The sequence below is a fragment of the Eucyclogobius newberryi genome, unplaced genomic scaffold (genome assembly GCF_026437365.1).
Source record: "Eucyclogobius newberryi isolate DKJ021-1_F unplaced genomic scaffold, fEucNew1.0.hap1 SCAF_2, whole genome shotgun sequence".
NCBI lineage: Eukaryota > Metazoa > Chordata > Actinopteri > Gobiiformes > Gobiidae > Eucyclogobius > Eucyclogobius newberryi.
Genome location: NW_027315834.1, coordinates 17,087,572 through 17,099,828, shown reverse-complemented (window position 1 = coordinate 17,099,828; position 12,257 = coordinate 17,087,572). Strand labels below are relative to the sequence as shown.

Sequence of the window (12,257 nt, the reverse complement as noted above, 5' to 3'; positions counted from 1 at the left end):
GGAATAAGACTAGACAGAACATGTCCTCACAGTTCCACGGTCACATGTTAAAGTCTGTTGTTGGTTTGCTAACATAATGATGATAATTACTGTGGCTCTGGATAATGTGGAGCTGTATTTAACATTAGAGTCATAAGTGGCCCGTTTATTTGCTCTCTTTTAAGTTTGTCTTCCTAGATTTTTGGGCACAGTTCCAGAGATAAAGTGTAGTTGACTATTATATAGAACAAAATCAACAGAAATGTCGGTCATAAAACAGCAAATAACAGCCAAAACAGACCTAACTCTCGCCTGCTGCACTCACTTTCTGCCTACAGGGGGCGCGCAAGCCAAAAATCCCAGAAGGTATCAATATCAATATCGCTTATATTGATACCTGTTCAGTGGAGTAGTATCTATTTCGATACTAGTTTTAGCATTGATTAGTTTCTGGGTTTTTGATTTTATACACAGCATAAAGTCACTGAACTTATATGAACAATCAAAAAACAATCAATCTTTACGTCAACCATTTAATTCACTCTACGTCTTATTACAAGCTTTAATCCACAACAACTTGTCAAACTGAATTAGAGTTTGTAGCTAAAGTAGCACACATAACAGGACTTTATTATTAACTGTTGCTGTAGAACTTATTTGAACGACTATTTACGGCACATAATGATAAAGATTTTGAGCAGAACTACCCAGGCCCGATGCTCTGGCCTTGCTATCTGACCGGTCCCGTCGGGTCAGCTGCTCGTCAGTATTTTTCGGCTCTCTTCTTCACATTATCCAGTTTCTTAGAGGAGCTGTGCCTCCTCCTGGTATCACCCTTTCACACCTCAGTAAGCTCTGAGTTTGTTCCCACTGATCACGCTGCTGCCTCTTCTAGAAAAAAAAAAACATTTCCTGCACATTCTTTACCACCTTTACAACATTTATATTTCATTTATAATTGATTTTGGAGATGTTTTATTCATGTCTTTCACAACCTCTGGAGTTCATCTCTCGCTGTTTTATCGACCCACTTTTCTTTTGACATCAATAGTTCATTACATTCCTTCCTACTTTTCACCTTATAATTTCTGTAATTGCTGTTATCCTATTTGTTTTTGTGCTGTCCAATCACATCTCTCTCTTTTCTCTCTCTCTTTCTCCCTCTCTCTTTTTCTCTCTCTCTTTTCTCTCTCTCTTTCTCTTTCTCTCTCTCTTTTTCTCTCTCTCTTTTCTCTCTCTCTTTCTCTGTCTCTCTCTCCCTCCCTCACCCTCCATCTCTATTTCTCTCTCTCCCTCCATATCTCTCTTTCTTTCTCTCTCTCTTTCTCTCTCTCTGTCTGTCTCTCTCCCCCTCTCTCGCTCTCTCGTTTTCTCTCTCTCTCCCCCTTCTCTCTCTCTGTGTTTGTGGTTAGTTTTCCCTGTCATTTGAGCTCTTTCCCTTCTTGCTCTTCAGCTCCCATTGTTATTCGTGATCCAATGAACTGTACTTATTGTTGTCAGCGCGCTCTACTCTTTGTGTCTCGAGAGGCCCCACTCAGACACACTCAGGGGTGCTCATAAAAGCAAAATGTGCGGTTGTGAACTTTCATCACTGCTGTAGTGATTGTGGTGCGGGAAATCAGAGGCGACTTGTGAATCCTGTAATACTGTAGTTTACAGCACAGTGGCCCTGCAGCGCTGCATGCTGTTCACTAGATTTAGACTTTCTCTTATCTGCTGGACACATGTTGGGACTCTAGTCAGACTATCAGAGCTGTGTGGATACAGGCTCAGGAGAGGAATAGCAGAGGAAAGGCAAAGGCAGGTAGAAGGCAAGAAGACGACATACGTAAGCTCTTTCCAGTAATAATTTTAAGACCAACAATCTTCAGGTTTTTGGGCATTAAATGAGACTTTATATGATGTTAACAGAGTACCTTTAGTGCTTTCATGGTTCAGTCGCAGTACATACAGGAAAAGTCCGAGTGGGGCAGAAGTACCTATGTGTGTTTTGTTCTTTTGGTGGTAGTAGCTTGTATCCTGACACGCAAACGTGTCAGTTGTATTGCTGAAAGGCACAACAATTATTATACTGTCAACAGGGCGGGGCCTGCGCTACCACATCCACAAAAATACATCCCGAAGATAATGATCCACTTTCAGACCACAATCCAGAATCAATAAATGATGTTGTGTAGACTATTAGTAACCTCTTTAAGTTGGAGTTTGCCTTATGTTATTTTATGTTTCTGTATAACTCAAATTTGGCTCTGAAGGTGACACTATATAGAATAGTTTTTCTATTGTATTTCTTTTCATGCAGCCGCTTCTATGCCTCCTCGCATCAAACAGGCGTATAAAACTAAAAGAAATAAATGCTCTCTAAAGAAGTGAGCTGACAAGAACATAGACAAGGACAAACCTGAGGACGCCGAGGTCGGCGTAATGACACCGAGAAGAAATCAAACTGGATTTGTGTCACAGTCCGCCGCTGTGACTGCAACTACAGGGAGCAGATAAACACACGCTGATTCAATATGCTTCTATTAGAGACGACAGGAATTATTATTAGCTCATGAAAAAGGAATTTATTTCCATTTTTCTCCAGCAAAGTTAGTTACTTAATATCAAAGATAAATAATTAAAAGCAGCATGAAACGAACAGTAGAGCAAATGAGGGAGGATATGATTTATTGTAGTGCATTCTTTCAATGTTGCCATTTTTCTTCAAATCGGCACGCGTCTTCCTGTAGATGAGGCAAGACAGGTTAGCCAAAAGATTTGTGTAATGATGTCATGAACTAAGCAGACAGTAATACATTTTTGTTTAAAGACGTATGGTTTTGGTAACAGACAACCATTGCAACCAGAAGATTGGCAGTTGTCCAACAGAATGCCCCAGGGCAGCTGTACCTGTGGAGCAAGTGAACACTGCAACCAGTGAGTTTTTGGGCATCTAGAAATGTGCTATTAGATTGTGTATGCATTTACTCTCCGTCTTCTCCGTTGCAGACTTTTTGATGCCCAGTGTGCTGACCTTTTCTGTCAATCACACATGAATATCAGAATGATTTCAGTTGCCAGGCAGTCGTATCGATCCTCTGTTGCCCCCGGTGACAGACAATAGTGTTGGATTATTAAATGTCGCTTAGTTAGGACAGTTGTATGACTTGAACTAAGCCTATTTTCCTTTCATTCCACACTTCACAAATCGCAGTTTTAAACACTTACTCCAAGTTTATTAGCTGTAATTAAAAAACATTTTAATTAAAATGCTAACGAGAAATAAAACCAACATGGTGCTTTTAGAGGAAGTAATTATAGAAAGTGTATTCCAATGACAATCTTTTATTCTTCATTTTGGAATGTGTGTTACTGTAATTTCATTGTCCGCTTCATGCATCGCATTTCCTCTGTACACTAATTACAACAGTTTAATCAGCACCAACATGGCAGATTGTTGCTGTTAAAGATTATTGATTATTTTTAGAATTTCATTACTCTGAAGTTACTTTGCAAATATAATTAGTTATTGCAGTTTAAGCTGATAGAAATGTACTGTGTTGTGAAAGTGGGTCATGGGCCTCTGTGGCTCCAAACACATCAAAGGCCTTTGTCTAAGAGTTAACGTATAATGCGCTTGTGAAGACAAAGGTTTCAATAAAAACAGCAAAATGTATTTTTGACTGCCTCTAGTGACCATCTTCCTCTTGTGCCAATGCGCCTGAACTAAAAGTCTATTCTCCTGGTCATTTACAATCCTTCTCCTTTGTCTAGTTTACAGTGGCAAGTGCCGCTGACAGTTGCCATGGGAAACGCATCAATGATCAGTACAGAGAAGCTCCTCTGGATCAATAACAAAACAGGTATGATACAGCTTATATACATACACATTATATCCACTGTTGGTTCATTTCTATTCTTCAAGATTTAAAGACGAATGACACTCAATGGTGCGAAGTTTAATCTGTGAGTAACAGAGGGCTTCACCCTGCTTCAAAGTTCCCTCATAAGAAAAGCCCAGATCAGGTAAACAGTTTATTTCCAACAACGGGGAGAAACTTTTGGAAGTAGGTCGAAACTCAGGTCAACAGCTATTTCCCTTGTTTTCTTCTGTTGGTTGTTCTGCAGCAGCAAACAGTACACTGCTCCACTAAAGCTCACAACCTCATTTCCTCACGAAAGAGGCCCTTTTTTTGCAGGAAAGTGATGTTAGACAAAGTGAACAAAACACGGCAGGTTGGGTTCATCACATACATTCATTTACAGAGGCTTCTCTCAGCTTTTCTTGCCCACTCTGTGATTGTGTTCAGTTGGCCAGAACAAGGTCTCCATTCACTTGTTCAATACACTCAGCTAATGTCTTCCATTTCTATTGAAGCGGCCGAACTCTACCTCTGGCTTTATGCTAAACCACCAAAGAAAACATGGTCTGATAAAGCTCTGATATTACCAAGTAAACAACTATCCATTTAGTTTAATTACACTTATAATCAATCAATAAATCAAAGTGTTGTTTTGTTGGCTAGATCAGTAATTAAGAAAATGGAAAGCTACTTAACATTTTCTCCAATAAAATAAAATATTGTTCTTATTGATAGTAAAAAACAAAGGTTAATTTACGGTAAAGGGCTGAGACTATTTATGACTTGATTTGTGCTTGATTTTTGCAGAATCACACAGAATTGGTGAGATGCACGAGAACATGTGGTTACTCGGTAACATCAATCAGACGGGTTATTTCAGAGTGAACTATGACCTCCAGAACTGGAAACTCCTCATTCAGCAGCTACACGCCAATCCTCAAGTGAGCGACTTCAGTCTGTATATGTTTTTTTGTGTAGTGTAGACCTGTGGCTATTGTCAAACCTACATCCTCATGTCTCTCAGATCATCTCCGTTGGAAACAGGGCTGGCCTAATCGATGATGCCTTCAATCTGGCCAGGTGAGTTCAGCCGCGCTAACATCTTCTTTAGCGTCTCATTTATTTGATGTTTATACAGGCCTGTCAGCTCCTCTGTCTATACTTCAGCTTGTAAAACACTGGCTTTATCCAGGCCAGCCCACTGTTTCTGTCTGTTCTCTTCACTTCATTATTGATTTCCAATAAGGTCTGTCTGTTTTGAAGCCTGTCTCATGCAGGCAGAGTTTGGTAAAGTAAATGAAAAAGAAACTTTTCAATTATGCGCATTATCCGGTGATGTGAGTGAAGTAAGACGTGTGTGATCTGTATTGGGTTTTTATGTTACCTTTTGAAACCTTTGAAACCCTTTTAGTTGAACCTGCCTGGGTTTACAATAATATAATTGCCCGTTTTAAATGGCTCAGTTGAACTTTTAATTTGTTTTTCATCCAATTAGCACTTGTTTGTTTGGTGTTTGTGGTGTATCATCTGATCTCTGTCTGATATGCTGCCTCCATGGTTGATTATAGACTATTACTAGAGTTATTTGCACATTTATGCCACAGATACCTTACAAAATAACTTAAATTAATGGCCCTTAATCAGGCATGAGAATGAGAACAGAGAGTCATGTTCTGCTTGTATTTGCTCCTAAGATTCAGTCACACATGGCAGACATTAGCCCCTGAAATGGTCACTATGTTTACATTACCGTCAAGAAAACTGGATTACTGGCTCACACAATTCAAACTGATTTTTCAAAATGCACGTGGTTCGAATCCCAAAGATCCCAATAACACATCTGGAGAAATCTGTGTACTCGTATGAATGCTTGTAACAGTGCAGTCCGATAAAGACTAGGAGTGGCAGCCAGGACAATAATGGACATGTGTTAGAACGTGTACGCACTCATTTTAGATCAGTGGAGATGACAAACTTTGGTCCCTTTGCCGCAGACTAGCGTGTGTTTTTTTGTTTCGCTCTGCAGCGTTACCGGAGCTTCTATGACTTTATTCGCGAAGAAAAAATAACTTGGGTGTTGGGTTATGCGTGATAGCTGTTTTTATTAGCCATTAGCTACAAACTTTTAGTGCTAATGCTAAATGATTAGTCGCTCCAGAACGCACATACCGTATTTTCCGGAGTATAAGTCGCACCAGCCAAAAAATGCATAATAGAGAAGAAAAAAACATATATAAGTCACACTGGAGTATGAAATAAGGTTGCAAGTGTGAAAATAACAAATAATATCACATATAAGTCGCTCCGGAGTATAAGTACAAGTATATAAGTATAAGTCACACCCCGGCCAAAACTATGAAAAAAGGTGTGAAAATACGGTAATCGGTTCTTTGACCTGCTGTAGACGTGTGGTCTGGTCGTTCTCTGTGCATGTAAACGGAGTGAGTATGGACTGGATTTCCAAAACTCAAACTTGTGTAGGTTTAGGTTATATCGTTAAACATAATGCCAAGAAAATATTGTATTTGTCTTAAAGCTTGAAAACATGAAGCCTGCGTAAATTCAGCCTGGAAGACCTAACTCCAGCCATCTACGTCAAGGCCAACATGGAAGGACCCCTCTCCCCAGCGCCATCATCGCACTCAAGCGGGCGCCCGCCTGTCCGTCTGTGAGAGTCAGATCCCTCACTTCACCATGGACTCTTCCAGGTTTCTGCGCTTATCCCAAAAAGGTTATGCAGTTTTTCCTGGCCAAAGAAGGAGGGTGAAAGGTCAGAGGGCGTCTGCATCATGGCCCTCGCACCTGCTCCTCATCCCCAATCAACGCTCCCAGTCACTCCTCCCCGCTCCAATCAGCGCACAGGCGGTCGCATTTAAGCCCTCAGGCAGATGGCTCGGCCGATCAAACCGTACTGCGACTGATATTATGTCAGAGTTCAATTCAGATGACCCTCCGTGTTCCTCTCACGGGGGCTCCGGCTCCTCCTGCGGTCCTCCGGCTTCGGAAGAGCGCATCCACCTGACCCGGTGGAAGAGCTGAGCGTCTCGCCGCGTCCTCTCATTACAAGACTCCTCACTTTCGCTCGAAACGCTTTCCAACCACCAGCCGCGCGCCCCGCGGCACGAACCAGGAAATCATCAGTCGCTCCGTGCACGCCGCGGCGCCTCTCCTCCGCATCGAGCGTCGGGACGTCTCCTTCACGTGGCTCCTCCCGCGCCTCAGCGTCTCTCCACCGGATCACGCTGACACCGGGTCCAGCTTCATCGCTCAGCAGCTCCAGAACACGCTCCTCTCCACGTCAGGCTCCAACACGCGGCAGCGCTCTGTCCTCGACTCCAGGGGCCCGTCCCAGGCCCGCCGCTGGCCATATGGGGCCCCCAGGCCGAACGCCCAGCGATGTCCCCAGTCGAAATTAAGTATTTTTTTTTAAATTGTCTTCATCTCGTGAATATTGCTTGAATCACAATCTTAAGCAAGATTTCAAGGTTCTCAACAACGGGTCTCCAACAATCTCTAACTTTTCGTCTTTTCATTCCTAACATCCTCGCCCCGCCCTCTCACCTCACGCAGGCTGCTCCTGTGGAACAGGTCGAGGCAGCTCCATGCATCGTACATATCGTGCCATTCATTCCTTTTAGGGCTCTTATTCAGCTCGGTCCAATCTCATTCATCGGGAAAAGGTATCCGCTCCTCAGCTTTCCCAAACACTCTGGGTTTATTAATAAATAAATATATAATCAAACAATAAAATAAAATAAAAGGCGCTGCATGTCTCAGACTCATATTCACGAGAAATGGGTCATGTGCCCAGTCCGCAGGCACACCACAATTCCCCCGGTCCAAAAGACAACCGTTGCGTCGCATCACGTACTATATATTCACGTTTAAAATATCCCACGTTGCACCGTGGGCACATGACGGCGCGGCCAGCCATGTACAATCTTCCCAAATTTCAGGGCAGCTTCCATTCTGGAGCACCTTTTTTATAGCCAGAAAGTATGGTAATTCTAGTCATGCTACACTCACTGTCATATCGCAGAGCGATCAGCGCAAGCGCTGCACAAAAAGGCCCGCGATTCAATTCAAACTGCCTGTCAAACCGGCTTACTCCCGCATGCGCGTATCAGGAGTTGCAGCACCGGTCCAGTCTGTCCAGCCCCACAGACGGTTCCTTTACTGTCCCTCTCCCCGGAATCTGCCCGCTCCGGGCCCCTCTGGTTGTTTTCAAGGGCCAAATCGGTTCCTCCAAGGCCATCTTACTTCAGAGTTCATTCCACACTGCGCGACCTGGCTAGCTTCGCCTCTCCCGTCTCTACTCATCTGTTTGGCGACTGCGTCGGCCCCACCTCACTTCCGGTCCTGCCTCCTCCACCAGCGGAACGGTTTTAAATTTTTCCATGACTAATCATTCCGTCTCCGACTCCCGGCGCTTTTACATGGTCGCTCCGCCTCCTCCGGTTTGGGGGGGTATTAAAACTCTATTTTAATCTAAGGCCTGCCGGCACCTGCTGTCTACCAGCACTCTCAGCCCACGTTCTGCCGTCTACCGGCACTCTCAGCCCACGTTCTGCCGTCTACCGGCGCTTCCAGCCCATGTTCTGCCGTCTACCGGCGCTTCCAGCCCACGTTCTGCCGTCTACCGGCGCTTCCAGCCCACGTTCTGCTGTCTACCGGCGCTTCCAGCCCACGTTCTGCTGTCTACCGGCGCCTACCGGCGCTTCCAGGTCTACGCTCTGCCGCCTGCCGGCGGTTCCAGGTCTACGCTCTGCCGCCTGCCGGCGCTTCCAGGTCTACGCTCTGCCGCCTGCCGGCGCTTCCAGGTCTACGCTCTGCCGCCTGCCGGCGCTTCCAGGTCTACGCTCTGCCGCCTGCCGGCGCTTCCAGGTCTACGCTCTGCCGGCGCTTCCAGGTCTACGCTCTGCCGGCGCTCGCCTGCTGGCGCTCTCCAGTCCACGCTCTGCCGCCTGCCGGCGCTCGCCTGCTGGCGCTCTCCAGTCCACGCTCTGCCGCCTGCCGGCGCTCTCAGTCCACTTAGTTCACGTTCTGCCGTCTACCGGCACTCTCAGTCCACGTTCTCCCGTCTACCCCGGCTCTTCCCCCGGCGCACTGCCCGCGCGCTCCGCCGCCTGCCCCGGCGCACTGCGTGAACGCTCCGCCGTCTGCCCCGGCGCACTGCGTGCACGCTCCGCCGTCTGCCGGCGCTCTCCGGTCCACGCTCAGCTGTCTGCCGACACCTCCACTCTCTGTCATCTGCCGCCTCCTTTGTTTTTGGGGGGAATCAGAATTCTTATAATTTAACTTTCAAGGTAAAGCCCCTGCATCATCACAGCACGCACACCTGGCTCTCAGGGCATCGGTTAAATTCCCAATCGGGTCAAACCACGGCGCACTTCATTCCCCGCTGTTCTTAACTCCAGAGGCAGCCGCCCCCCTGGTTTCGGAAATACCCGAAGGTAACATCGATCCTATGCAATCCGCCCCCTCGTCGTCTCACCGGGCACCGGTTTAGAATAGGAGCCGCTACATCCGCGGCCACTCAGGGCATATCCTCCACAGTCCTCTAACAACTCGGGCGACAGTCCTTTTCGCCCATGCCCGTACGTTCGTCCCTACCTGCCTCCAGTCTTGGCTCAACGGTCCTCGCATCTCTAGTAAGTCTCGTCTCGCAACAAATACTGGTGGTGGTTCATATTTCCTCATTACCTGTTCCTTAGTCGCATCCTCTAGCTCTCCCCGTGTCTACGTCATTTTATTATCTACTCCCAGGTGCTTCATATTCCTGTCCTCGGTCCTTCACCACATCTCCGTGAATAGAGGCCTCCATTTCAGACGCTTCGAGTTTCAAGGCTTCGCCCCCTACTCTCCCCGTCACTACGCATCCGCCCCTCTCGGGCCACCACGTGATCAATGGCGGCCTCGTGGCCTGACCAGTCTACTCTATATTAAGTATCTGCTGTCATGTTCTTTCTGAGTATCCGTAATAACCTTGGCACACAGCTGCTCAGACCCCAGGTTTTTGGGGGGAGACATCTAATACAAATAGATCATGGAGTGCCCATGATTGCAACGTCTTCCGCCGGGGTCTGAGCGCCAAATAACTCGCGACTAAAGCTTGCTAAACAGTCCATTCTCGTGGTCTCTTTGTCTCCCCTGGGTGAAATGTTTTTTTTGATGAATGCTTCGTGCCTTTCCGTGTCAGCCGCCAGGCTCCAGCATAAGAATTAAGACTTTAGACTTTAGTGTTTTGTTTAAAGTCTGTGGATCAGGTTTTTAATGCTCACAACCCCACTGCTCCTGCCTCTCTTCAAGCGCACACAGTCTGAATGAGCAATAAGTGAGTGCGCCGCCGCAGAGAAAGCAAAGAGGTCCGGGCGCCGCTCATTCCTCATATGTGATGTTTACTGCCCGAAGGTTTTTTCAGCGCTGTAACCAAAATCTACTGTGACACAGACTCAATAACTCAACCCAGAGAAGAGGCTTGTGTATCTCTTCTGCAGCCGTCTGTCCTCCGTCATGTTGAATGAGACAAATGCGTTGTCGGTTCGTGTGCCTGCGTTCGGGTTAAAAGCTCAGCAGGAGACTTCTATCCGCACAGCAAAGAAACACAACTGTAGAGCCGTCATTATCAGCGCTGTGGGCAGATGTGCGCACCTTAGCCATGCATCTGTAGCCATGGCAACTCGCGACAAACTTTTTTTGGTTTGTGTTGTGCGTTCGCACAAGGGAAAAGCTTTATTACAATAATTATAGCCAGGGCTAATGTGGATTAATGTGTGCCAGTTAGGAGTTCATTCATCCTATAAAAGCTCTAAATGTGAGCTAAAGCGGCAGGTGTTTCATTCTCTGATTCAATGAACCTGTTTTATTGTAAAATGAATACCACTTGTGTGAGTGAAATCATTATGCACCACTAAAATAAAAAGGAGAAATGGTGTTTACAGATCTCAAACTTGGAAGTGTGTGGATTGTCAGTAACATGGAGTGGAGTAGAAGTAGAACGTATCTAAATCAATTAAACACTGATAAGAGTTGCAAGTTCAGGTTATTTTATACTTACTTTGCATTACCAATATGGTTTGTCCTATTCTGATTCTGATTCTGATTCATGTAAACGAAAGGTGAGATGGAAACTAATGTGCTAAGCTTCTTAGCAGTGGAGGGGGAATTGTCTTTGCCTATTTATTTTTCTGACTAAAATGTTAACTGTATTAACTGTATTATTCCTATTTTATTCCTCTAATTAAATTGAAAAATGGTAGTGATCTTTAGTCTCTGCTAATCTCGTGGGCCCTTGTCCTCTACTGTTTGATTGGGTTAAATGTGAGCAATGGACTTGGTGACAGCAGTCCTCTGTGTATGTGCCACAGTGCTCAGCTAGTTTAGTGTAAATAAATGAGCGTGTCTGTGCGAGTATGCACTGAAACGGTGATGAATGCAGCCCTTGTATGCCCGCTGCAGTCACTCATTAGCTCTCCAGTGAGCCTTGCTAATGGCTAATGGACAAACAATTAACAGAGCCTTAACAATGTTAAAGAGTTAATGAGCTTGTTCAGAAGACGGCTCCAGCAGGGACACCGAGACACTGCCACAGAGAGTGGAAGGAAATTAAATAATCTATAATCACCTTTAAACGGAACATGCTGAGTTCACGCATACTTTGTCCAGCGTCCTCTTTAGAGTCAGCACCAAGTCCTTTTTGAAAAGAAGCAAAAAGGCAGTAAACTTGTAGAAAGTTGTCAGTTTTGGGCTGACAGGCTAAAGATATGTTTTTTATTGCGACTGCAGGCTCCATGTCAATGACTGACATGAGAATAGTGATGTGACAGTCCCCACCTGCAGGAGCAGAAGCAGAATAGATGAGGAGTGGACAAGTGGAAAACAGAGATGGACAAATGGATCAGGTTGCTACAGCAACACAGTCCTAGGATCACACACTTTTGGAGCACAGTCCTGTGAGCAGTTCAGGGCGCCGTAAACAGGAAGTCTCTCCAGGCAGGATGGATTATGGTAATTTCTCATAGACCAGGTGCATGATGGGAATAGAGATGAATGTGTGGAGGTTGGTTGAGCCGCTCATGAGGCAGATTATGGAAATCCGAGGTTCCTCAGCTGCGAAAAGACTTATCTGAAACACAGTTTTCTGAAGTAGGCTCTAGCTCTTGGTGTGTGAAAAAAATAAGCACAAATTAAGACCTCCCTTGGTGGTTTCCAAATATGAGATATAATAAGGCTGTGCACCATCTTCATGTCAAGGAGCTCCTCTGTTTGACAGACAGCTGCTCTGTAACCGTCACAGATGAGTCACTGTGGCATAGATCCCTTCACATCACCTTCTCATCAATCCACATAACTCCTACAGCTCCTAAACAATAATGGCACTCAATAAAGATGGAAAATACTTTTGTATGAGCTAACGTTCGTCCTCAACAGCCC

General features: G+C 45.4%; 1 protein-coding gene across 1 annotated transcript in view; it reads left to right on the top strand.

Annotated features, from left to right (window-relative positions):
* LOC140367399 (thyrotropin-releasing hormone-degrading ectoenzyme-like) overlaps positions 1-12,257 on the top strand; it is a 132,835-nt gene that overhangs the window by 102,832 nt on the left and 17,746 nt on the right. Inside the window, exons 11-13 of the mRNA XM_072453866.1 lie at positions 3,736-3,824; positions 4,632-4,765; positions 4,849-4,904. Of these exons, the coding sequence (XP_072309967.1) occupies positions 3,736-3,824; positions 4,632-4,765; positions 4,849-4,904 (279 nt within the window). The remainder of the gene's footprint in view (positions 1-3,735; positions 3,825-4,631; positions 4,766-4,848; positions 4,905-12,257) is intronic.